Source organism: Cryphonectria parasitica (genome assembly GCF_011745365.1).
Source record: "Cryphonectria parasitica EP155 unplaced genomic scaffold M406scaffold_7, whole genome shotgun sequence".
NCBI classification, from domain to species: domain Eukaryota; kingdom Fungi; phylum Ascomycota; class Sordariomycetes; order Diaporthales; family Cryphonectriaceae; genus Cryphonectria; species Cryphonectria parasitica.
Window position 1 is genome coordinate 1,000,712 of NW_024468915.1, and position 23,684 is coordinate 1,024,395.

Here is a 23,684-nt window from a genome sequence, read left to right on the forward strand (position 1 = left end):
GCTATCTTGAAAGATTCTGGGAACGGAAACAAGGAAGAGAGTATGAATGTCTTCTGGCCGCTTGCTTCCCTCTCTGACGTTCTCTACTGGGTAGCACTGTAAAGAGAATGTCAAGGACGCTGTGCCAGCGAGGTAGATATGAGAACAAATCAGAGCACGGTAAACAATTCATGCTCGCCCTCTTCTCCTGAGTAGAAACCCAGGCTTCCCGCCCAGCCAGACAAGACACAATAGAGCCGTGCCCAAACTTATGCCCGCGAGCACGACATTCATATTCCCATACCCCATCTTCTGCTTCAGCTCCCCCGCCAGCGCCGGACCAACTGTCAGCCCCAGGCTAAACACCATCGAGTTGAGCCCATACAGCTGCGCATAGGGAGCCTGGTCCCCAAAGAACTCTGGGTTGGCATCGTAATACTTCTGGACCACGGACCCGCTCTCCACGATGGAGGGCGCGCCGATGACCGCCAGTCCCACCCCGCAGAGCGCGAGCAGGCCGCCGTATAGCAGGACTTGCTGCTGCTGCTGCTGCTGGCTGCCACCACCACCCTCTTCGACACTGTGAGGGAGGCGCAGCAGTACAAGCACGGGAACCAGAAAAGTATATCCAAGCACAGCGCCGGGCTTGGTACCGTATCGATCGACGAACCACCCCGCCAGGGGTCCAACGACGAGATCACACGCGCCGAGAGGCAGGAAGAGCAGGCCAGCGCGGAGGGAGTCGAGGCCGAAGAGCTCCTGGGCGGTGGCGGGCACGGTGGCGTCGAAGCTGCCGAGGAGGGCGGCCTGGATGAGAGCGACGAGGAGGGCGGTAAGGAGGCGGGGGGAGCGCAGACAGGGGAGGATGGTGAGCTTGCGGGCGAGGCGGGGCTGGTCTCTGGCGAGCTTGAAGTCCTCTTGTTCCTTCTTCCTTTCATGGGCGAGGTGTGGAAGCAGCGGCTGCTCCTCGTCGGCCTCGTCTGCTGGCTGGTCGTCTGCTTGACGCTGATGCTCGGCCTCGCCCCGGTTCTCGTCCTCATCCTCCTGTGTCCCGTGCAAGGCGGCGGAGTCGTAGTACCGCCTCGCCACCTTCTTCTCGATGACAATGGCTCGCATGATCAAGTCGACTATCAATATGGCAATGCCCAGGCCGAGGACGCCGTTGATGCCCGCCTTGGCATACAGAACCCCGCCGAGAAGTGGCGCCATGAAGCTTCCGACCGAGATGAAGCTGAAGATCTGTCGCTCAATGGGTCAGCTTTGCGCCCTTTTTCTCCCTGATTTTTTCTCTACAGAGAGCTCACCCACCGAACCGATAGTCTTGCCCAAATTCTCAGGCCCAACAGTCTCCAGACACATCGCCAGCCCGATCGTCCACACGAACCCCGCGCTGATGCCCTGCAAGATCCTAGCTACAACAAGTGTAGGAACATTAGTACCCACAAACAGCAACAGGGTTGCCAAGACTAGCGTGAGCAGCCCAGCCAGGAACGGAGCCTGGCGCGTGGACGTCTGGTCGGCGATGTAGCCTGCGGCGGGGCTGAAGAGCACCGAGGCGCCGGCATAGGCGACGAGGAGGCCATCGACGTGGGACTGAATCTGGTCTGCTGGGATGCCGAGGCGGTCTTGCAGCATGTAGGGGAGGATGGGGATGACGAGGCCGTAGAGGAAGAGGTCGGTGAAGAGGCCGACAGCTACGGTGGATAGTATGAAGAGGGTGTTGCTTCTCCAGCGGAGACCGGCTGGGGCGATGGTGTAGTCGTCATTGCTGCTGATTTGCAGTGTGGTCTTGATCTTGCGGAGAACTCTGGAAGCCATCATGGTTCGTGAGCAAGTCATCCATCAATGACAATTTTTTTGAGAGACACAATCCAGGGACTGTCGTCTTCATCACGTCGTTGTGCACTTGGAAGGTCTGAGGCCATGGTTGGTGCATCGTCACCCAAGGCTGGATTAGCTAAGACTGACGAAAACCCGCTGACGTCGTTGATCTTGAATCGTCTCTACAACAAATTGCTAGCTTTGCGTAACCAACGACTCCAACTCTATCCAGAACAATAAAGACTGCGCCGGCAGAGAATGAATCTTGATAAACTTGTTGCATGCTGAGGTATAATGATGAGCGATCTCGTTTGCCCCTCGTACACCTTTGGGTGTGTCTTTTGCTACTCCTGCAGCAGCCAGCAAGTGCAGTAGATTTTCCCCACCGTGCCCATTTCCTAAACCCCTACAGGTGCTGAAGAACTTTGATGTTATCCTTCCGTGGACTGTGATGGCCGTTCACCATACAGATTTTTAGACCACGGTACTGCATTGTATATGCCGTGGACGATATTTATGTGAGAGGGCAGGGAATACTGGCCCGGTCTCTGGTTGGAGACAGGCTTTCGCATAATTAACTTTTCAGTGACAGCTTCTCTCTACTATGTCATCATGGTTCCGACACTGAACGTCGATCAAGGGTCCGAGTTTGTCTCAGCCTTTTGCTTTTTGTCTACCGTAGTACCAAGTACATAGTCGCACCACAGAATATACTTTCTCCACGGTATGCCTTGATTAATACCACTTTGGATACACGTACAAACGAGAGAGGCATTTTCAATCTTTGGACTTGGACAATTCCACGATGCCATGCAGGGGAACGAGAGATCTGCACCCTGGTGGCGATCGCTTCTGCCAGAACGGTATGGGCGAGTCGATGTCGGGAAATGAGAGATACTACGCTGTACAATTCATTATCACGAATTGGGAAGCGTGGGAAGATGAGGGCTAGAGGGGAGAGGGCGGAAGGGGGTGGGGGCCATTGCGCTGTTCCTGACGCTAGACCATTCTGGGAGAGGGACAGGGGAACAGATCTCTGGCTTGGCGCTAAGGGTCCTTTGCCCATTCAGAGAGTCTAGCCCCATGGGACGGCCTGGATCTCTTTTTCTTTCTCGTCTGAACTTGGGGGACTCAACCCAGCCCAGCAGGCAACCTCCTCAGGACGACCATCAGCAGTACCCTTGAACACATTCACATCCCTTTGACGTGCCGAAAACGAAACAGGTTCCTGCTCCTCGGTTCTGACGGCCAGTCATTCGCTCATCTCGACAGTCTAGAAGAAACGCGTCCAGGACTCGTGGCCTACCAGTATCATTCATCATCATCACGGAGGGGATCTTCGTATCTTTGGTGAGAGAGCAACCATTTTGGGCCAATTTCCGATCCAGCTGGGGAAGTGGGGCAACTGGATCCGGTTTAATCTCTCCGGCCAAATCCCTACAGAGGACCGACGTTTTTAACCCTCCAGGATGGCGGCTCTGTTCTGTATTGGACAAATCCTGGCATCTTATCTTAGTAGGAAGACGAGGAACAACAACGGCGAACTATATCACGCGTCGTTTAAGGGGGTACTCATCTCGGGAAACGAGAATCGACAGGCTGTCGGTAGCCCTCCACCATCCAGCAAACAATTTTTAATTAACTACCAAATAACCTACCAGATTCTAGGTGCATAGCTAGCTGCTCAGAGAAGGAATCTGCAAGGCACGCGCTGGCGATTGGCTCGAAGAATCGTCCCCTTGCGAGCACACAATGAGACCTCGGCACCAATCACGACATGGTTCCTGAGGACGATAGCGCGCGCGGAGGGTGGATGGCACACACCATCCCGTTTTTGCAAAAGAAAAGGGAACCACTGGAATCTTTGAGACGATTTTCCAGCCGCCAAGATCTTCTGAAGGTGGTGGTGCACCACCCTTTTCCCCCACACAGCCATTAGACGTTGGAAGCCTTTTCCATCGTCTACTGCTGCTGCTACGGTGCTACGGTGTTGTGGTGCATCCACCTTTCTCGATCTGGGCCAGGAGCGATTCGCTTTATGGACGCACCCCTGAAGGACAACAGAAAGATCCAATCATCTCCGCGGTAGCCCCTGAACCAGGGGGGAGAGGGTGGGCTCCTCCCCTTGGCCACAAGGGATTTGGAAGTAACCGGCGCAAGAGCGGCCTAGTGGGAAGGACTTCTGTAAGGATTACCTACCTGCCCTACCCACACACACACCACGCTACCATGGTTAGAGGACCCCACCAAGCCCACCAACAATGGCCCATGCCGCCCCTTTCAATTGCTGGCCGCTTACAGGGCCCCCTGTGGCTCCAGTCAGTCCAAAGTCCTTTTTGCTCGACTCCCGATTCTCTTTTGTCTATAGTCCCTCTCACTGTTGCATTTCCCTCAAGTCGTGTGTGTGTGTGTTTTGGCTCGGCCGTATTTCTGCTTTTTGATATATCGACTCCGCTCTCTCTCTCACTCCCTTCCTCTCTCTCATCTATCTGCTTGGTTATACGAGGTTTCTGCTTTTCTGGAGCCTCTTTATCGCAAAGGATCGACAAGAGACGGACCATGTCTGGTTGAGGTGTGGTTGAGTGTCGCCAACTGGCCAATCGAACCGAGACAAAGTAGTTCCCTCCCTCCCTTTTTCACGACCAGAACCAGGCACACACACACACACAAACATGTCACAGCCTCTGGTGGCCAGGCCTGTTCCATCGGAACTGGACCTGCACCAGGACTATGCTGATGAGGATGTTCTGGACGCATACGACCACTACGGATTGGACCAGGTCTCCGAGGGCTCCCCAGCAGCCGCCCAGACACCTGATACACTAGGTGCTTCATCTGTCGGCCCCTCCTCATCTGGCCTTGCTGCTGCTGCTGCTGTTGCTCCTCCTGCGCCTGCACCAGCCGATGCTGAACACCACCACTACGACCACGACCACCACGAAGACCACCAAGACGACTACCACCGCCAGTCCCAGTTTCCATCTGATCTCATCCTCGCTCACGACGCCCACCAGGACATCCAGGGACAAGGGCACGGCCAGCCACCGCAACAGCAGCCGCCCCCCTCCTCCCGTCCCGACGCGGTCTCAGCCCATAGTGTCTTGCCGCGCCGTCCTCTGCCAGAATCTCTGCATAGCCCGAGGAGCACCAGATCCCATAGCCTGGCGGCTTCTCTTGCTTCGTTGGGCAGCCAGTCTCCGATCCGGAGAAAGCCACTCAGCCCAACCGCCTCGCCGTTGGCTATCCGCTTCTCGTCTGCTGCTGCTGGGTCTGCTTCCCGTATGCTGCATGACCTGGATCCGCCTGACTCTGGCTATTATTCTCTCAACAGTCCTGACTTGTACGCGCTGGCTCCCAAGCACCAGGCCCAAGGTCCGATTGCTGAAGCCACACTGCCCACCCCACTTGAGGAGGAGCAGTCCGACTACGACGACGACGAGTATGTTTCAAACCTGTCTACTCCCAGATTACTACTACCAACAAGGAAGGAGTAGGAAGAATGAAAAAATTTAAACTTTTGGTCTTCTTTTTCTTTTTCGTCATGCTAACTCAAATTTTCGCGTTTTAAAACAACAGCCTTGATTACAATTGGCCGTCCCCTCCAAGCGGGCCTGCTAGGGCTTCTCAGCTGGAGACACGAAACAACATTCCTGACGCCGACCCTGCTTATCCTCAAACAGGCGTCGATCTGGGACCACACAGGCCTTCTTTGACAGCAGCAGCAGCTCACGTCACTGACCAGGCCTATCCGGACTCCGGCCACGTTGTTGCGGAAGCATCCGAGCCAGTCGCTGCCAATAGTCCTCGTACTAGTAGCAGTAACATGTCTTTGACTGGTCGAAAATCTATCCCTCAACAGCTAGTTTTCGATCATCCAAACTCGGACGTCCAACAAGCTGCCTCTACCCTCAGCCGCCCTCCAGACAGTTCTTCCAGTCTCAACAAACCTCTACCGAGATCACCACCCATTTCACCAGTAGTAAAATCCCCCGTCGGCTCATCCAAGATCAGCAACTTCTTTGGCTGGGGACAACCATCTCCCGCCATCACCGATCAGCCTCGCAACAGCAGCAGCAGCAGCAGCAGCAGCAAGGAGGACTACTCCCCTATCCCGTCGCCTACGTCACCGAGGAGGAAGGAATCTCTCCCCGATGAATCTCCAGAGGCTCAAGGAAAACCCATCCCAATACAGTCATACACACAACAGGGCAGTGCCCTTGTGCATATCGAGAAATATTTCCCCACCCCGCCGAATTCCTATTCAGCAGCCGCCATCGTCGAGATCGAGGAGATGGAGGACGAGCTGAAGGCCATCAGCGCCGAATTGGCCTCGTCCATTCGGCGCGAGATGGATCTAGAAGACCTCGTGGAGAGGTTACAGGCCGAAGTTGCCCAGGCACCTGGGAAGAGGACCAGTGATTACTTCTCAGACTCGGGCTACAGCAAATCCAGCGACAGCGAACAGACGTCCAAGGAGGAGATCGCGCAGATCCAGCGCAGGGCCGAGCAGGACAGGGCACAGCTGCGGTTAGAGCTGACCAACAAGCTCCAGGAGGAGCGCGGCCGCCGGAGCGTGCTCGACCTGCAGATCAAGGAGCTGGCCGAGAAGGCTTCTCAGGCCGACACGGCTCAGATGACCAGCAAGGACGCCGACGCTAGGGTCAAGGAACTGGAGAAGACCTGCGAGGATCTCCGCCGCCGGTTGTCTGAGGAGAAGCAGGTCAAGGACAACTTCGAGGATCTGTTCTCTGCGCTCAAGGGCGAGCTGGAGAGCGCCTCTCTGGAGCGCGACAACCTCAGGGATGAGGTGGTCCCCCAGCTCAAGGCCCGCGTCGAAGGCCTCGAGGCGCAGCAGGCCGACAGCGAGAAGCTGGCATACGAGACGACCAAGATGCAGCAGGAGCTTCAGGCGCTCCGCGACACCAAGACGAAGCACGACTCTCTCGCGCGGCTCAGGTCGAGCTCCATCACTGGACAGTCTTTCAAGCTCGGACGCCCACCGTCTGGGATCCACACCGCCGGCCTGAGCAGGTCAAACACCGTCAAGAGCGGCCACGTCGAGTCTAGAGAGGCCCTTTCCGAGCGGCTCAAGGACGTGGAGGCCCAGCGTGATGCTCTGCACACTGCGCTGAAGAACCTCCTCGACCGACAGGACTTCCAGAACCGGGAGAACGAGAAGAAGATCAAGACTCTGGAGGTCGAGCGCGACCGCCTCCTCTCTGCTTCGCCACGGAAGGCTGGCTTCGAGAGGGAGGTCTCAACCCTGCGCGAAGAAGTCAGTGTGTTGCGCCGGCGGGCCGAAGAGGCCATCGAGCAGAAGTGGCAGGTCGAGAAGGGCCTCATAGGCCTGAAGAGCGACCTGGACCGTGCCGAGGAAGAAATCACCTCGCTGAGGGCCCTCCTCAACGAGAAGGACATCCTCATCCCGGATGCATTCTCGCGCTACAGCAGCACCTCGGCCACAGGCAAACCTGGCGTGGCTGTTACCTCGTCGTCCCTCGAGAAGGCCTACAAGGATCTGCAAAAGTCCTATATGGAGGCACTTGATGGGATCAAGGACCTGGATATCGGCGGCACCAGCGCGTCGCAGGACGAGAGGACCAGGCTTGCCATGAAACGACTTGAGCGTTCGCTGTCCGCGGCCCTTCTTGAGCGCGACGATGCCCGTCTCGAAGCAGCTGCTATGCAGGATCAGGTCGACAGCCTCCAGGAAGCTGAGAAGGCACACCTCGAGAGTGAGGGCGATCTGGCAGACCAGCTCCGGGACTCGGCGAACCGGGTCGAGGAGCTCACGCAACAGGTCCGCTCTCAGCTGGCCATCAACGCATCCCTGCGCACCCGCCTCGCCGACACCCTCGCCAGAGGTGAGGCCACCCAGAAGGCGAACAAGGACCGCCTCGCTAGCATGCAGAACCGCATGAGGGTGCTTGAAGAGGAAGTTGTGGCGGCGCAGACAGCCGCCGAAGAGCGCGTCAACCGCCATGAGGAGGAGCTGGCCTCGCTGCGAGAGGCAAACAACGGCAGCCTGAAGCGCCGGAGTGAGTCCAGCGGTGGACTGAGGTCCCCGCGGCTGTTCCCCCCGAAGTCGCCTATGTCGCCGCTCCTGTCGCCCAACTCGGGCGGAAGATTCCCCCGTATGCTCAGCTCGCACTCGAGGAAGAGCTCCCGGGCCCGCCCGGCCAATTCGGAGCAGCAGGAGGAGGACGACAAGCAGGTCGACGCGCTGAAGGAGCGCATCGCTGAGCTCGAGAAGGCTCTCGTCACGGCTGATTTCGAGATGCAGGAGGTCGTGAGTAGGATGAACACGGCCCAGATCGATGTCATGACCCTCCAGGAGGAGCGTGAGACCGCCGCGCGCGAGACCAAGAAGCTCCAGAAACAGCTCGAGGACGAGAGGGTCAGGGCTTTCCAGGAACGATTCAACACCATCACGAACTAATACCGAGAAAGAGAGAGAGTTGGCATGAGTTGATGGCTGTACCAACACTAAAGCATCGTCACATTTTTTGGATCGTTTGCATGATGCATTTACACCGGTTGAGCATATCAGCACGCGATACCCCCCGATCCCACATCGGGACTTGCACTTTTTACTGGACCACCAGCGTCCGACACGAGGAGGCTTGCGTCCCTGTCCTGGAAATCAGACCAGCATCGGCGTTTTATTATTATTATTATTATTATTGGCATTGGACATGTTTGAGCTTCTCGGGAAGCATTGTGCGGCTCGCCCACCCTACCGCCGAATACATGCATCTCTCTCTCTCTCTCTCTCTATATATACCGACGGCCACGCTTTCGAAGCACCTTCCTATCTAATGTTTCCTGGACACATACAAGTCTCGGCATATCCGCCTCTGGGCTGCTGTTGTCTACATGCATTCATAGAGCACGACCTCCACCTTTTATTTTTGGGTCTAATACTCGCTTCTTCAAGACTATATTGGGGGGCTTTTAAAAGTGGGATGGAGGGACGAATGGGTGGAAGGACAAGCCAAAGGGGCTGGTTGGATTATTAAGACTGCTGGGCTCCATAGATTACAGCCAACCATAACTTTAGTTATCTTGGAATAATGACCATGGCGGGCCAGTCATTTGGCACCGCTTTGGATAGACCAAACGTCTTTTTTCCCTTCTCGCTCACTGCCAGTGCTTCTCCTCGACTGCTGTTGGCTGGGCTGTCTGTACTGGCTGACGGAGGTCATAGCCAAGACACCGACGCCCTCGTTTCCAATGATTAAAACATGATAATTGACAGTCGCATGGCAACGAGAGGTTAAAATTTTGACTGACAAAAGATGCGATGCTGAGCATTTTAGTACATGAGATATGCTCCTTGACTTTTGAAGTTCCTAGATGCCAAGCATTTCTTCTGAGCTTGCGATGCTCTCGACTTCTCATACATACACACGCACACCCATACAATGTTCCTCCTTGGAGGAGAATTATAATCACTGTGGTCCCAAGATAACAAATTGATGGCTACAACTCATAAAGATGTTGGGGATGAGGAGTAATGGTTTGACTACTCGGAAATCCAGTTCCAACAGCCCCTCCCCTCCCCCCATATCGATTATTTCTCACGACGCCGAGACCTTGAGCTTCTCAATGTCCTCCACAGGCGCCGCATCATCCTCAGCCTCCTCAGCCTCCTCGCCCTTGGCCAGACCCGACTCCCAGAGCTGCCGCCCCGTCAGCCTCGTGGGGTCTTTTATCCGGGCCTTCTTCATCTCCGCAGCCCTCTCCTCCTCGTCGCGCACCCTCTGCTCCTCCATCTCGCGGATGAAGCCGTCGCGCCACTGCAGGAACGTGTCGCGCGTGACGGGGGTGCCGTGGAACTTCTTGTTTTCCTCGCGCTCGGCGGCGAGGAGGACCTCCTCGTGGGCGCGGGCGGCGTCCTCGCGGCGGCGGAGCACGAGCTGCTCGGCCTCCTCCTTGAGCGTCGTCACGAGGGTGAAGACCATCGCCATGCCCATGTTCTCCTCGATCACGGGCCCGAGGGCTGTGAGGAGGGCGGTCTTGTCGTCGGCTACGCTGAAGAGCGGGTGCTTCTCGCTGCCGTCGTCGGTGGAGAGGTCGAGGTGGGGGGCCTTGTCTGGGTAGTCTGCTGGGTAGCGCACCGTGAGGACCATGACGGGTTGGGGATTTTCGGGCTCGTCATCCTCTATGTCGAGGGTGATGGATATTCTGAACTCGGTTTCATTTATGTCTGCCTGTGTGTTAACAAGGATTCAATGCTGCTGGGTTCACCATCTTCATGCATGGGGTTGCAAAGGAGTTTCCTTGTTGAACGCACCTGTGATTTCGTCTGGGAAGATGGAGTCGAGCACTTCTCGCTCTTCTATTTGTTCTTCGCGACCCATTTTTGGATATTCTGCGGTTTACACACACACATACACGAAGTCCTGTCTAGTTTGAGTTGACTGACAGGAATATGTGCCGTGTCAAGAACGTACAGAAACGGTGATGTTTTGGAGGGGTAAAGTGAACTAGCCTATAGTCATGACTATTGAGGAGGAGGAATAGTCAAGCTAGAACTGGGGAGTCGTCGTGGGGCTTATCAGCGATAAGATCTGGACCCCTGTCGAATATTTTCCGAGTCCTGAAATTTTCCCAGCGCGCGCATGCAGGTGCAACCCGCCTCATCCTCTTTCCTCTCTTTCCCACCCTCACCCTTTTCTTTCTACCAGCACGTTCCACTTTTGTATACCGTTCCCAATTCAATTGGGTCAAAACGATGGCAACAAAGAGCGCAAAGATCGGTGAGAAGCGAAAGGCCTCTGCCACCACCGAAGGCAAGCCCGCCAAGAAGTTCTCAGGCAAGAAGGAGGGCCCCGAGTCGACGAGGAAGCTATGGCGAAACGAGGACGCCTCGGATGACAGCAGCGATGACATTTCTGTCGACGGAGAAGAAGATGTCGAGGATGTCTCACCACCTGCAAAGAAGTCCAAGCCAGCCTCCTCGGAGCACGATGGCTATAGCGCCCAGCCAGCCAAGAAGTTTGAGAAGGGTGTGTACTAAGACATTGCCCCCCTTCATGCCGTACACAATTCTCTGGGTGGAAAAATGTAGAAACGCTGACAAGAAGTAGGCGAGACCTCAAGAGAATCCCACATCAAGCAGAAGCAGCTGGCCAAAGATCGAAAAGCCGCCAGGCCCCTCGCCGAGGAGCTGCAGAGGACCAAGAAGATCTGGGAGCGCCTGCGCCGCAAGTCCCACGTCCCCAAGGAGGAGCGTCAGAAGCTGGTCGACGAGCTGTTCGACATCATCACCGGCCGCGTCAAGGACTTTGTACTGAAGCACGACGCCGTGCGCGCCGTGCAGACCGCCCTGAAATACGCCAAGCCCGAGCAGCGCAAGACGATCACCAAGGAGCTGCGGGGTACATACGCGCAGCTGGCTGAGAGCAAATATGCCAAGTTCCTGATCGGCAAGATGTTGATCCAGAACGACCCCGAGATCCGGGACATGATCATTCCTGAGTTCTACGGCAAGGTCAGAAAGCTCATCAACCACCCCGAGGCCTCGTGGATCCTCGACGATATCTACCGTGGCGTCGCGACAAAGGAGCAGAAGGCCGTCATCCTGCGTGAATGGTACGGGCCGGAGTTCTCGCTTTTCAGGTCCGAGGGAGACGATAGCACGGCCGAGCTGTCGCAAATCCTGGAGGAGCACCCAGAAAAGCGAGGCCCGATCATCAAGTACCTGATGAGCATGATCGACCAACTCGTGCAAAAGAAGATGAACGGCTTCACCATGCTGCACGACGCCATGCTTCAGTGTTTCCTGAACCTGAAGGCGGGCACTGAGGAACATACCGAGTTCTTACAGAAGGTCAAGGATGATGAGACTGGTGACCTGCTCAAGAACCTGGCGTTTACCAAGTCCGGTTCGAGGCTAGCCTGTCTTCTGCTGGCTCACGGAGGCGCAAAGGACAGGAGACAGTATCTGAAGCTCTACAAGGAGACATTTGAGGCCATGTGCGGCGATCAATATGGCCACCTGGTTATCCTTACGGCATACGATGTGATAGATGACACCGTCATGACCGCCAAGGCCATCTTCCCTGAAATATTAGGGAAGAATGAAGAAAAGCAGAACATTATTTTTTGCGCCAACGATATCAACGCGCGGACAACCATCCTGTATCCATTCGAGGGCATGTCGCGGGCGTTGTTCCCCCTGAGCCAGAGCGCGGACTTGGAGATCCTCAAGGAGGTCCATGAGGTTCGCAAGACAACTAGCAAGAAGGACCCAGAGATACGGCGCAAAGAGCTTGTGGCTGCCATGTCCCCGGCTCTGCTCGAGGCGATCGCCACATCTGCCCGCGATCTTGTCTCGACCTCTTTCGGCTGCCAGTTCGTGACAGATGTCCTCCTCGACGCAGACGGAGACAAAAGCCAAGCCCTACAAGCAGTGGCGGAGGCTGCCGCGGGCGACCCAGCGGCGGCCTCAGAGAACAGTGAGGAGCTGTACACGGGAGAGTACCCGCATCCTTCCCAAACAGCCTGGGCGGAGAGGATGTTCAAGACTCTCATCCAAGGCGGCCGTTTTGACAAGGCATCCAAGAAGATCAAGGTCGTCGAGCCTCCGCTGGACTTTGCAAACATCCTCTACCCCATCATCAAGGACCACATGACGGCCTGGGCGACCAGCCGCAGCTCCTTCGTCGTGGTGGCTCTCTTGGAGTCGGACAGCTTCTCGCAGAAGGAGAAGATCAAGAAGGTGCTGAAGAAACACAAGGCCGAGCTGCAGAAGGCCGCCACGGAGCCGGTGAAGAAGCCAGAGGCCGAGCAGGAAGGCGGGGAGAAGGGCGGTGCAAACGGCAAGCAGAAGAAGGGCGGCGCCTCCAAGAAGGACCGGCGGCCGGTCGGCAATGCGGGTGCCAAATTGCTGCTGGAGAAGCTATGAGTTTAGCTTGGTGGATTATGGGAGTTTGGGCGCGCGCACACACACTGACCGCATCAGGATTATTATCGCCAGTGGTAAACTTAAGATATACATGTATATTCACATGAGAGAGAAGGCTTGGCCAGAACAGCACTTTTGTCCAGCCCATTTACAAAATATTACCTTGTGGACCGCTGTCAATCAGATGTCTTGGGATCTCACTTGAACGTTTCCACCTCTTGATGTCATTGTTTTCATCCCATGTACCTATCCTATCCATGAGACGTTGCACGAGAAGGAATTCGCCCAACCTGCGCACGGTCGCATGGCGCAGGCATCCAAGTACCTGGAACGCTTGCTTGTTCTTGACAGGATGGGACTGAACTATGATTTGTAAAAGTGATACCCTTTTTGTCCTTTCTTCCCGTCTCTTCTTTTCCCCTTCTTCTTCTTTCTTTCCTTCATTTTTTTATGAGACAATATGGATCACAGTACAGACCAAAAAAAATGTCTTTCTACACTACCTCTCTCGGAAAACCTGCGAGATGCTATTTTGCGAGCCTCTTTAAGGAAAAGACGCTATACGCCACACACCGCTGTCCATGCGAATTGCTCCCAAGTGAAGAACAGAACAAAGGCCCATTCATCCCTGGAATGGTGGATTTCGCGATCAGCATACGTTTGTTGGAAAGCGTTACGAGTGATAGGTTCTAACAGTCTGGAGTGAGCAGGTCTATCTATGATTGAACAGAGAGTGAATGGTGAGTGTGGAGTAGGATGGTTCATGGTGGTCGAAAGCTCAGTTGTATGTCACTTCAGAAAGAATGTGTTTACTGCTCTGGGTATCCGTTGAACGTGAGTGTCGATTGGGAAACCAGAATGAGAGCTGTCCAGAGTGATCGACCATGAGTGACATATCTCGTTGAGCAGATCGAAAGCCTCCAGGTCGACACTGCATTGCGCGTAAAGCTGGTTGTCCTCTGCCCATCAATGGCATCTTGATCCAACCCTGAAACTATTCAGTGTTGCTGTCCAGTCTAGAGAGCTTTTCCAGCCCACTCCATCTCACAGCTTCACTTTTGCCTAGGTGTCGGGTCCTTGATCGAAATATGTTCCGTGATGTCTCGCTGATTACTATCCCCCCCCCCCCCCGGTCTCTCTCCCTCTCCCTCTATGAGAATCGTTTGTACCATTTCTCCCAATTTTCCTTGAATGGGTACTGCCGAATAGCTCTCTTTCTGTCAACCACTTATGCTGCTGCTATCATGTGAACCTTGAACAGTGGCCTTCCCTTCACAGCCCCCCCCCCCCCTTCCCTCCCCTTGCGCCAATAGAAAGAACCACAGCCGCGTTCGTTCTCCTTTCATCTCTCAGAATGCACGACCAGAACAACAACGTCCAATCATGCGCGACGAAACAACATATGGTCGTCACCGCGACCTTGTGGCCGAGAGTTGCCCAGCGGGCTTCCTTTGGTACGAGTGCGCGGACACTGGCTTCGTGGGCTGCTGCTCGGTTGATCCGTGTGGCCTGGGAGGATTTTGTGCGTTGAACGACGAGCCTGTGGTCTCAGGAACAACATCGACAACATTGGCGAGGACATTGACGCTGGAGAAGACATCTTTGACCCTGGCACCGACTGGGTCGACAGCGCCAGGGACTCCTCCTCCTCCCGTGTCAACATCCTCTCCTCTTCCAAAAACCATAGCTAAAACGTTCTCGACACCTCTAGTCACAACTGTAACCACAACGATCACACCAACAACCTCAAGTACACCTCAGACTGCACCTCTGAGCAGCACCGTTACCACCACCGCTAACCTCGCCCTCTCGACGACGCCAACCACCCTGACAACCATCCCCTCGACTACCAGCAGCGCCAACCCCTCATCATACATATCCTCCTCCTCAGCAGCGGCAGGAGCACCAACACCCACGGTCACGCCTGGTAACAACGACAACAACACCTCAGTCTTCCCCACCACCCTAGTCGCAGTTAGCTTAACTGGCTCTGCCATCCTAAACCTGTTCGTGGCCCTCGCGCTTTACATACTATGGCGCAACGGCAAGATCAGCATGGTCGGCGACGAGGAGGCGACGCGCACGCGAAAGAACAGGCTCGTGGCCACCATGCCGAACGGATATCTGCCACAGCAGAAGCAGCAGCAGCAGGGCTCACGGCGCCAGCTGAACGTCAACAAGCCCTGCCCTCCCCTCCCGTCGCAGCCCAACGGTCGCTCCGTCGCGGACCGTCATTCTGACCGCTACCACTCCTACCAGTATCATCTCTTGGACCACAGTTCAGAATGCTCCTCACTCCGCTCTTCGTCTCTCTCTCTCTCTCGGCAAAAGCCTTGCACGGAAACAAGAAAGAACTGCCCCTCCCCCTCCTCCCAGGCCGATATCGAGAGTGGGCGGTAGCGGGCAAATCCGGCGCGGCGTAGCGAGGAGCACGACTTCCATGTGCTGAGTGCTGCGCCGAGGGGGAATGTCCATGGCGACGGGACGGGACAGCCCAATGCAAATTCGGGCGTGCGGATCTCGTGCGTGAGCCAGACTTTCGCCATCATCGAATTACGGCCAAGGCGGTGTGAGACCAAAATCCAACTGTTTGGTTGTCGTGTCGGGCCCAACCACAAGTTTGCTTGAGAGGGAGCCTTCCGAAGCGATATGCTGGGAGGCGGAACTGCGACGTCCGAACTGTGGAAAGAGGTGCGACTGTGCGTGATAGGCCGCATGTGTCAACGAGAGAAAAGAGGCATGGAGCTTCGTATCGGGCCTGGTGAGCATCATATCAACCAGAGGAATGGCGTTATGAGAGGAGGGTTTTCCAATGAAGGCTGCAGAGAGCACTGCAACATGGCATGTGCAGAGAAGAGCCTAGAGGCATGATATGCAATTCCTTCTATATCTTTGAGATCACTTGAATCCTGCCTAGTTTTCCTCCCTTTTTATTTTTCTTCAACTCCTCAAATGAACACACTTAGGGTGGGAGGGGGTATACAACGCATGAACAGAAGAGCAAGGAGAAAGAGAAAATGAAAAGTCAGACCCTCCTTCGAAAGCAGATTCGTGCAGCTCCCCAACGCCGGATCCATGCTTGAAGTCTCCATGACCGTATGAAAGTGGAAAGGAGAACTTGCTTCAGTCTAGCTTCCCTTTTTTTTGGTGTCCCCTTACCGTGATGCCGTGACCGTTGCCGTAATAGTTTTTTCCTTCTTTCTCTGTCCATCCTCTATGACTCGTTCTCGTCGTCGTCATCGTCGTGGCAGTAGGAGTGGTAATACCTCGTCCCAGGCGAACATCACGCAGTGTTTTTTGCTCAACCAAAATCGTTTCAGCAAATTCATGAAGTCCCATGAGGAGAGCACTCCCGCTGCAGCAGCATTCCACTTCCTCGAATAACCCAGACGGTGTTCCCCATCGGCCCTGGAGAGAGGGAGGGGGAGGGAGGGGGGGTCGCGTGCGTGTCGCTTGAAGCAGGTCGCTCTAGCCTTGGAGCTTAGCCATCTGGTCTAGAAGCTCCTGTAGGACATCGTCGTCGATCTTGTCGGCGATAGAAGGAATGAGGGTCTTGGCCTCCTCAGCGCTGTCGCAGCAAAGCGAGCCTATACACAACAAACAACGGACCCGCGTTAGCCAAAAAAGGATTCAGGTCCCTCTCTCTATTTCTCTACACCTCTCTCAACACACACACAACCCCCTCCCCCTACAGCAAACTGAACTACGAGCCACTTCCAGGGGATATGGCGAGCGCATACCGATCTGGGCGCGCTCGAACTTGTTGAGCTGCTTGTGCGAGCTGAGGAGGCGCTCGACGGCCTCGACATTCTCCTTTTGCTTGAAGCGCGCAAACGCATCGAGGTAGTCGATGGTCTTGGACAGGATTTCGGACTCCTGGAAGTTCTTGCGGTCGTTGCGGCGCTTGGAAATCAGCGCGTTGATGACGAGCGACGCCTCGGACAGGGTGAGCGTGTCCACGTTCTCGAACTCGCCCAGCTTCAGCTCGGCGCCCGCCTGCTCGTCGCCGCGGGCCACCGGCTTGGGTCGCGAGGTGGGCGGGCGCCGGGGGCGCGACTGCTGACCGTTGCTGATGTTGTTGACCTGCTCTGCCATCTTGACTGGTGTGAACAGGAGCTGAGCGACAGCAGGGGGGCCAGTTCGGAGTGGTTGTCGCGAAGGGGATAAGAGAGCGTCGAGGAGGTGGGAGCGCAACCGGAAGGATGTGAGAGAGAGGTGGGTGCGACGACCCTTTTTTCCTTTTTCCTTTTCTTTGTGCAGCACGTCTCCCTCTCTTGTGTGAGTGCAGCTACTTGCCACAGAGAGTGGTGGTTATTAATAGCTGCAAAGCTGGCCCGTGGGTAATCCTGCGCTGTGGTGGCGTAGTTGAAGGTTGAAGTGATGGCAGAGAAGTTGAGAGCAAAGCCTCAGCAAGGTAGCCTCTAGAGCCTCCAATGTTGAAAGGACCTTGCAGCGCTCAGCGTCCGTGCACTCCATACCCCTGCACAGGCCCCTGACACCTACCCAGTTAACCCCTGGTGCAAAACGATCTCCCCCAGTGCACTTTTGCCAGTGTCCTTTAGAAGGTATTATTCAACCTCAACTTGTGATCTCAGGGGACGATGATTGATGCCTCCTCACTCTTCCTTCAGCAACCATATTCATTCCTTGACTCATTCCTTCACAAAATGTATTGACCCGACTTCCTTCTGTTTCAGAGCAATAACAACCTGATACTGGATGAGATTTTTTATCCTATTCAGACTCTTCCCTGTTCACAAGTTTCCTCCTGCATAGCGAGAAAAAGAGAGAGAGCCAGGGAGCCGTCTGGGCTAACCAGGAGTTTCTTCACCCAACATGTAAGAACAACACTACTTCATACATGAATCACTGGCTGATGTCATCTAAATAATGCATAGGACTGTCTTTGCACTCATGATCATCAACAAGGCAGGAGGCCTAATATACAACCGCACATTCCAGGAGGGTGGCCTCAACCAGCTCAGCTCAAATGACTATCTGGTGATAGCAGGCACATTTCACGGGTACATGAACCCCTCACACTCAACTCCCCTCCGCATCCATGTACACATGCTCAAATGAAAATAAACACAGTGTCCATGCCATCACAACACGTCTCAACCCAGTCAAGCAACCTCACATAATAACAGCACCCGGCGCCATTCCTAACCGGCCCGAGCCATCTTCCGGCCTCGAGGTCATGGAGACGGAGAATTTCCGCCTGCAGTGCTTCAACACCATGACAGGGACTAAGTTCCTGGTGTTTACTGATACCACGCAGGCCAACGTGGATGTCACTACCCGCAAGATTTACGAGCTGTACTCGGACTATGTCATGAAGAATCCGTTTTACCAGTTGGAGATGCCTATTCGGTGTGAGATGTTCGACCGCAAGCTGAGCAGTTACATACGGGAGATCAACAACAGATGATTCTGATCTTCTTGAGGGGAGGAAGGGGTGGGATAAAGCAGAGCCCCAGTGTGAAGGCGCTCTCTAGGCGGAGAAGGGGCAAGGGAAAGGGAGCAGACGGCTGGTAGGCGTTACGGCGTTCTTGACGAACAGTCTCTCATCTTGGTCACATATACTTGAAGCAAAGCCGGAATGAAGAGTAGCACTGGAAGTCATCGTTCCTCGTTTGGTGTCTTAAAAGTATGGTACAGCTCGTGACCCCTCGCAACTCGAGAATCTAAACCTCAAACCTGTAGATACCAAAAACACCTCTTTCCCATAATATGTCCCATGCATTTAATCTTAGGGGAGGGAAGACTCTTTCTCTTTCTCGGCTTACGCCCTGTCGGCAGAACGAACCCTTAAAAAAGAGATCTTGGCAGATCAAGAAATGTCCATCTTATCGTCACTCTTGTCGCCATCCTTCTTGTCTTCTTTCGAGGCACCACTGCCGCTTGGCTCGCCGTTCTGATCCAACAACGGCTTCGACGACTCATCCTCTTCCTTGACCGACTCCAACGATGCCTTCTGCGCCGCTTCTGCCTCCTCACGGGCCTGCTTGTCCCGGCGGGCCTGCTCCTCCTCCATACTCATGCGCAGGGCGAGTGCCAGCTCCGGATCGTTATTGGGGTCGAAGCCAAACTCGCCAAAGTCGTTGCCGGTATCTGCACCGGCCCCGGCAACGCCGGCGCCGCCCTCGCCTTGCATTATTGGAGAGCTGACCAGCTGATCCGACAGAAGGCCCACGCCTGCGGGGATCGCCACCAGATGAGAGCCCTCACCGGACTTGACAATTTCGTTGAATTTAGTCAGCTTCCCGTACGTCTCGCTGCCCTCCGTCTCGCCGAACAGCACGAAGTCGACCGATGTGTTGACCTTCTTGAGCTTCTTGGCCAGGCTGACCAGGGTCTTCTCGGTGTCTTGGACGGGCGAGCACACAAAGGCGACGATGCGTTGCCGCTGTGTCTTGTTCTGTCGGTGCTTGAGGGCGAGCTAATCGTTATGGACGCCTGGCGTCAGCTTGCTGCTCCATACCAAAACTAGATCTCCCGGCCAGACAAGGAGAGGAAGAATAGGACAGGGTTACACATACACTTGCCACCTGGATACCCGTAGCTAGGTTCACCTCACCACCAATCTTCTTCTGCGTCCGGTGCAGGCCCTCGAGGATACGACCTTGCTCTGTCGTCAACGTGCTGAGGACCTCTGGTGCGTTGCCACCCATGCTCATGAGACCAACGGAAGACTCTGGGTTGCTTGTCGTGATCGACTGGAAGAGGATATTGACAGCGTCCCTCTGCGCTCCGAAACGAGTAGGCGCGTAGTCTCCATTGCGACTGTGTTCGCTGTTGTCGACAACGATCATGACCGCTTCGAGGACCATCTTGGCTGTGTTTGTTCGGCGTGGGAGCGACGCCGGGCTGGAGGGGGTGGGGGGGGGGTCGCAAGCCGGTCAAAACCTTAGACCGTAAAAAGAGAGGGCCTAGATGTTAAGTTAAAGGAGAAAAGATGGACAAGACACAGCGCACAAGAGAAGGTGTCGAGGGAGGAAAGGTGGTTGTGGCTCGGACGTTGGCAGACAAGAAGTGAAGTGCTGAGTTAAGCTGCCGGGGAGGTTGACGTTGAGGGAGGTACGGCAAGCTCCCACAAGCCATTCGTAAGGCGGGTTCAGCCTGGGCTTGTCTGGGGGCGTCACACCCTGGACGGCAGGGGCTCTCAAGCAAAGACCCACAGAGAGTTTAGCGCGCCCAAATCCCTGCAGACATCTCATCTTTCTCCTCTTAGCCTGAGCCACTCGCCTTTTGTTTACCTTTGCCAGCCCAGCCAGCCACTTATGCATATTAGTTATTCGCTGGTTCATCTGACAATTTCAAAGGCGCGCAAAGCTGAACACAACACGACCACCACCATTTCACTTTCAGCATCGTTTCCCATCGCTGCTAAGTCATCACATCACTATTCAGAGGAGTCGATCTTCAATGATGGCGCCTCGTGGTATGAAGAGAAAGTCGGACGAAGGCGTGTCGTCAACAACAGACGGCCACGTCGATAACGTGCAAAACCCGCAGTCGCAGAGGACTGCGACCAGACCTGGCACGCCTCCAAACGCAGATGGACCTTCCAAGAAGCAGAAGACAGGCATATCGATGAACCAGAAGCAGGTTCTCATCGATAACCTCCAGCTCGAAAGTAGGCGGCCATACGCGACCAGTACTGCATTCAGGGGGTGAAAGTGAACCATGTTCTGACGCGTCTTAATAGTCACGGAGCGCGCACGCAAGCTGCGAGCGCAGTACAGTCTGCAGGCACAGGGTCTGAGGACACGCATAGAAATACGCGTGAATCGGATTCCCATGGCTCTGCGGAAAGCCAAGATGGGAGAGCTTGCGGACAGGTACAAGAACGGCCAGCCTCCCCAGCAGTTCAAGCCTGCACCTTCAACGGCGCTCTCAGCGTCACGCCCTACACTCCCACCACCAGTGCCCGAGAAGGATAGACCTCCTCTGGTGCAACCCGATTCTACGCGCTCAGCGGCATCTCACATGACAGCGCCATCACATGCCAGGCCGGGTAGTCCGGCTAAGAAGACCAGGTTCGTCACCGCTCACCCGTCTCAGACTTCTTTCCGTGCTCATACATTCAGTGATGAGATCTGGGGCACCGGGAAGAACAATGGTGGCGAGGCGACAAATTTGGAACCCCCCAAGACGAAGAATCGCGCTGAGGTAGTTGCCGACAAGGCCTCCAAGGTCCTCTCCCCAGCATCACCCAATGTCAGGCCCCTCCCACGACCCGCGCCCGGCGACAAACCCGCCCCTATCCGGCCCACACCTCTCTCTGAGATCGCGCCCTGTCCGGCAAAATCGCCTGTGAAACAGAGCAGCGCCTCCAATCTCTTCAGCACTTTGGCCGAGAAGGCTCGAGGCACGCGGAAGGATACTGGGGCCAAGCGCGGCGACGCGTCGGCATCGACCACTGCAAACTCAGCTGCCGGCACAGGGCGAGGGAGGAAGCCAGGCGCCAAGTCGGCCAAGGAAACCACCAAAGGTGGCCTGACAGCAAAGACTCAGCGGAGAGTTAGTGGCATCAGCGAGTCGAGCGAGAGCAGCACAGGAACCGTCGTCAAGAAGAGCACGGCGAAGAAGGTCGCGTCCGCCAAGGGAACTGGTGTCTTGGGAACTATTAGAAGAGGGGTTACCGGCGCCGGCGTGACCAAGAAGACAGCTGCCACGAGGGCAACCTCAGCTTCCACTGCTACTGGCAGGGTCCTGAGGAAGAGAAACTAATGACTGTTTTGCTGGTGTTCCGGAGGATCTATCTGGGGGCCGAGCGACTGCCGAGGCGGGACTGATTTGGACATGTACAGAGATGAGGAGGCCAAAGGTTGCAAAAGGGGTTGGTTCGTTCTGGAGGTCTGGGTCGGGTTTCACGGGTGGAGGCGCACGGCGTTCGGGTCTGCTATCAGCTGGGAGAGATCGTCACATGGTTGTGCCGAGAGCGCTATGCGAAATGTATTCGTTCCATCTCTGACTTGCCAGAATTGTATATGACTCGTTCAATCCATGGTATCCCATACAGACACAAACACACACACAATGCCTATAACCCAAAAGCCTTGCCCCGTCATGCCTTCATCCCATCTAGCCGGCACTCGCGGCGCTCGCTCCCTTCTTCTTCTTATCGTCCACGAACTCGATGTTATCCTCGGGTATCTGCTTGTATTTCTCGAGCAAAAACTCCTCGATCTCGTCGCTCACATCGCCCTGCACGACAATCTCCTCGCCGCCGGATGGAGTCTTTGTGACGCTGGAGCCTGTGGCGAACTTCTTGCCAAACTCCTTGGCGACCTTCTTCAGCTCGAGGTCGAAGGCCTCGAGCCCCGAGACGGCGGTGACGAACTTGCGCTTGTTCCTCTCGATGCGCTTGATGACCACCGTGCTGGATGCACGTTTGTCGGCCTGCTTCTGCTCGGCGGCCTCGGCCTTGGCCGTCTTCTTCTGGGCATCCTTTTCGGCGCGCTTCTGGGCTTCGATGGAGAGGTCGGCTGTGGAGGCTGCTAGGGCTTCTGTGGGGGTGGGAAAGAAGGGTGGGAAAGGGTATTAGCAAGCATGTAAAAGTAAAAGGAGCAATGGGGAGGGGAAGGGAGAGGCTGAATGGCGTACCAGGTGACCATATCCTGTGGTAGAGGTCTGGATGAGTCTTCTGGAGCCATTCCTGGCATTTCTTCACGGTGCCTCCATATTCACAATACTGGCCCCAAACAGGTGGTCAGTTGATCCGCTTCTTGAGTGGTGGGTATACGAAGGAGGACAGAGGAGTTTTTTGTAAATTACCTCTGGTGGTAGAGTGCAGACTGTACCACAGTTAGTTCGAGCACAAGGGAAACCATGGTATTGACGACAAGATGGAACAAGAAAACATACCAGCACAATAGAGCACCTTCTGAGCCTGCAGCTCACCTGGTACAGAGGACTCAACATCAGCCATAGCAGTGAAGAGCAAATATTTATAAAGAGAAGAGCAGGAGGGGATGCTTCTTCTTTCTATGTGTTGGGCTGGTGTGTGTGCTTTGCTGTTGCTGCTACTGTTGCTGAAAGTGTACTATTCATGATCAATTGTTGGCCCAGGTTCAGAGACGCGGGGTTCCTTTCCAGTGCCCCGCCATTGTCGTTGCTGCTATGGTGGTAGCCTGGTTGGCCAGGGCCTAGGGACGTCACTGAGCTAGGGGGGACGGGGGCGGGCTGGTGGGCTCCAGCTTACATAAGTCTTCCAGGCAATAATACTAGCAAGCCTGAAGTAGGTTTGCACGAATTGGCGTGCTAAGTGGAGTGTCAGTACATCTCTTGAACCCCAATGAGTGGGCAAACATGTCTGGAGCAGTTTTCAATGTCAACGCTGTCCATGTCGCCCCCATCTTTGCATTGCTGAGCCAGCATGCATAAGTTAATGAAGCAGGCAGATCATCAAGGTTCCCTCACAGCAGCAGCAAGGGAGGCCCCATCCAACCTCCAGCTTACCTCATCTCCTTCCTTGTCCATGCATACTTTACTATTTTACCACTCCTCCTCGATTCCATGGTTCAGAATGAACAAGCGCTGTTCTTTTCGTCATACCCATGGTTCACGATACATTTGAAGATCAACCATCAGGTCTGCGCCTCAGTGACCATCAGCGACTGACCAGGGCTCTCCAGCCAATCCTCGCATTCGCTCCCCTGCCCATCCCCCATGCCCATCCCCCATGCCGACCATTGCTCTATAGTGCACCTTGGAACCGCCCAAGATTGTACTCATCAGGCAATACGCCGAGCGGCTGCAATAATTGTTTGGAAACATTTCACGTATCGACAGACATTGTCACCAGATGAGTCGATGTTTGCTGATCATGGGCGCTTGTCTGATCTTGGTTGTTTCTTTCTTTTCTGTGGGGTAAACGTCCTTTCAGCCACTGTTGTTCTTACCAGCACTCCTTTCAGGCAAGCGATCGAGAAAGAGCAACGGGAGCTGCAACGAGACCTGCAGT

At 55.1% G+C, this 23,684-nt stretch overlaps 10 protein-coding genes across 10 annotated transcripts; 5 read left to right on the forward strand and 5 right to left on the reverse strand.

The window, feature by feature from the left end:
• Window positions 1–168: 168 nt before the first annotated feature.
• On the reverse strand, window positions 169–1,797 carry M406DRAFT_46168 (uncharacterized protein; the record flags this gene model as incomplete). The annotated part of the gene is made up of 2 exons (XM_040924294.1): window positions 169–1,218; window positions 1,288–1,797. 2 exons carry the CDS (start codon window positions 1,795–1,797, stop codon window positions 169–171), a joined length of 1,560 nt encoding a protein of 519 aa, XP_040773319.1.
• A 3,826-nt stretch (window positions 1,798–5,623) lies between these two features.
• Window positions 5,624–8,917, forward strand: M406DRAFT_294009 (uncharacterized protein; the record flags this gene model as incomplete). Its single annotated transcript, XM_040919114.1, has 1 exon — window positions 5,624–8,917. The coding sequence occupies one exon, from the start codon at window positions 5,624–5,626 to the stop codon at window positions 8,237–8,239; it is 2,616 nt and encodes an 871-aa protein (XP_040773320.1). The 3' UTR covers window positions 8,240–8,917.
• A 142-nt stretch (window positions 8,918–9,059) lies between these two features.
• Window positions 9,060–10,271, reverse strand: M406DRAFT_357411 (RWD-domain-containing protein). Its single transcript, XM_040923670.1, has 2 exons — window positions 10,097–10,271; window positions 9,060–10,009 (listed from the first exon to the last, which is right to left on the reverse strand). Exons 1-2 carry the CDS (start codon window positions 10,161–10,163, stop codon window positions 9,381–9,383), a joined length of 696 nt encoding a protein of 231 aa, XP_040773321.1. The 5' UTR covers window positions 10,164–10,271; the 3' UTR covers window positions 9,060–9,380.
• Window positions 10,272–10,537: 266 nt separating this feature from the next.
• On the forward strand, window positions 10,538–12,712 carry M406DRAFT_63271 (uncharacterized protein; the record flags this gene model as incomplete). The annotated part of the gene is made up of 3 exons (XM_040924826.1): window positions 10,538–10,758; window positions 10,795–10,811; window positions 10,893–12,712. The coding sequence occupies 3 exons, from the start codon at window positions 10,538–10,540 to the stop codon at window positions 12,710–12,712; spliced, it is 2,058 nt and encodes a 685-aa protein (XP_040773322.1).
• An 803-nt stretch (window positions 12,713–13,515) lies between these two features.
• Window positions 13,516–15,112, forward strand: M406DRAFT_72357 (uncharacterized protein; the record flags this gene model as incomplete). The annotated part of the gene is made up of 2 exons (XM_040925542.1): window positions 13,516–13,546; window positions 14,424–15,112. The coding sequence occupies 2 exons, from the start codon at window positions 13,516–13,518 to the stop codon at window positions 15,110–15,112; spliced, it is 720 nt and encodes a 239-aa protein (XP_040773323.1).
• A 1,037-nt stretch (window positions 15,113–16,149) lies between these two features.
• On the reverse strand, window positions 16,150–16,964 carry M406DRAFT_323509 (uncharacterized protein). Its single transcript, XM_040919779.1, has 2 exons — window positions 16,453–16,964; window positions 16,150–16,299 (listed from the first exon to the last, which is right to left on the reverse strand). The coding sequence occupies exons 1-2, from the start codon at window positions 16,805–16,807 to the stop codon at window positions 16,181–16,183; spliced, it is 474 nt and encodes a 157-aa protein (XP_040773324.1). The 5' UTR covers window positions 16,808–16,964; the 3' UTR covers window positions 16,150–16,180.
• Window positions 16,965–17,602: 638 nt separating this feature from the next.
• On the forward strand, window positions 17,603–18,143 carry M406DRAFT_341580 (Sybindin-like protein; the record flags this gene model as incomplete). The annotated part of the gene is made up of 2 exons (XM_040921678.1): window positions 17,603–17,736; window positions 17,807–18,143. The coding sequence occupies 2 exons, from the start codon at window positions 17,603–17,605 to the stop codon at window positions 18,141–18,143; spliced, it is 471 nt and encodes a 156-aa protein (XP_040773325.1).
• A 424-nt stretch (window positions 18,144–18,567) lies between these two features.
• M406DRAFT_63274 (regulated by circadian rhythms/ cholesterol metabolic process) lies at window positions 18,568–19,545 on the reverse strand (the record flags this gene model as incomplete). The annotated part of the gene is made up of 2 exons (XM_040924827.1): window positions 18,568–19,154; window positions 19,255–19,545. Coding segments are annotated over 2 exons (878 nt in total), but the record flags the coding sequence as incomplete, so codon positions are not given.
• A 610-nt stretch (window positions 19,546–20,155) lies between these two features.
• On the forward strand, window positions 20,156–21,085 carry M406DRAFT_242190 (uncharacterized protein; the record flags this gene model as incomplete). The annotated part of the gene is made up of 3 exons (XM_040916168.1): window positions 20,156–20,351; window positions 20,424–20,754; window positions 20,806–21,085. Coding segments are annotated over 3 exons (807 nt in total), but the record flags the coding sequence as incomplete, so codon positions are not given.
• Window positions 21,086–21,820: 735 nt separating this feature from the next.
• Window positions 21,821–22,649, reverse strand: M406DRAFT_29485 (uncharacterized protein; the record flags this gene model as incomplete). Its single annotated transcript, XM_040919159.1, has 4 exons — window positions 21,821–22,227; window positions 22,325–22,412; window positions 22,496–22,515; window positions 22,586–22,649. Coding segments are annotated over 4 exons (579 nt in total), but the record flags the coding sequence as incomplete, so codon positions are not given.
• Between the last annotated feature and the right edge of the window lie 1,035 nt (window positions 22,650–23,684).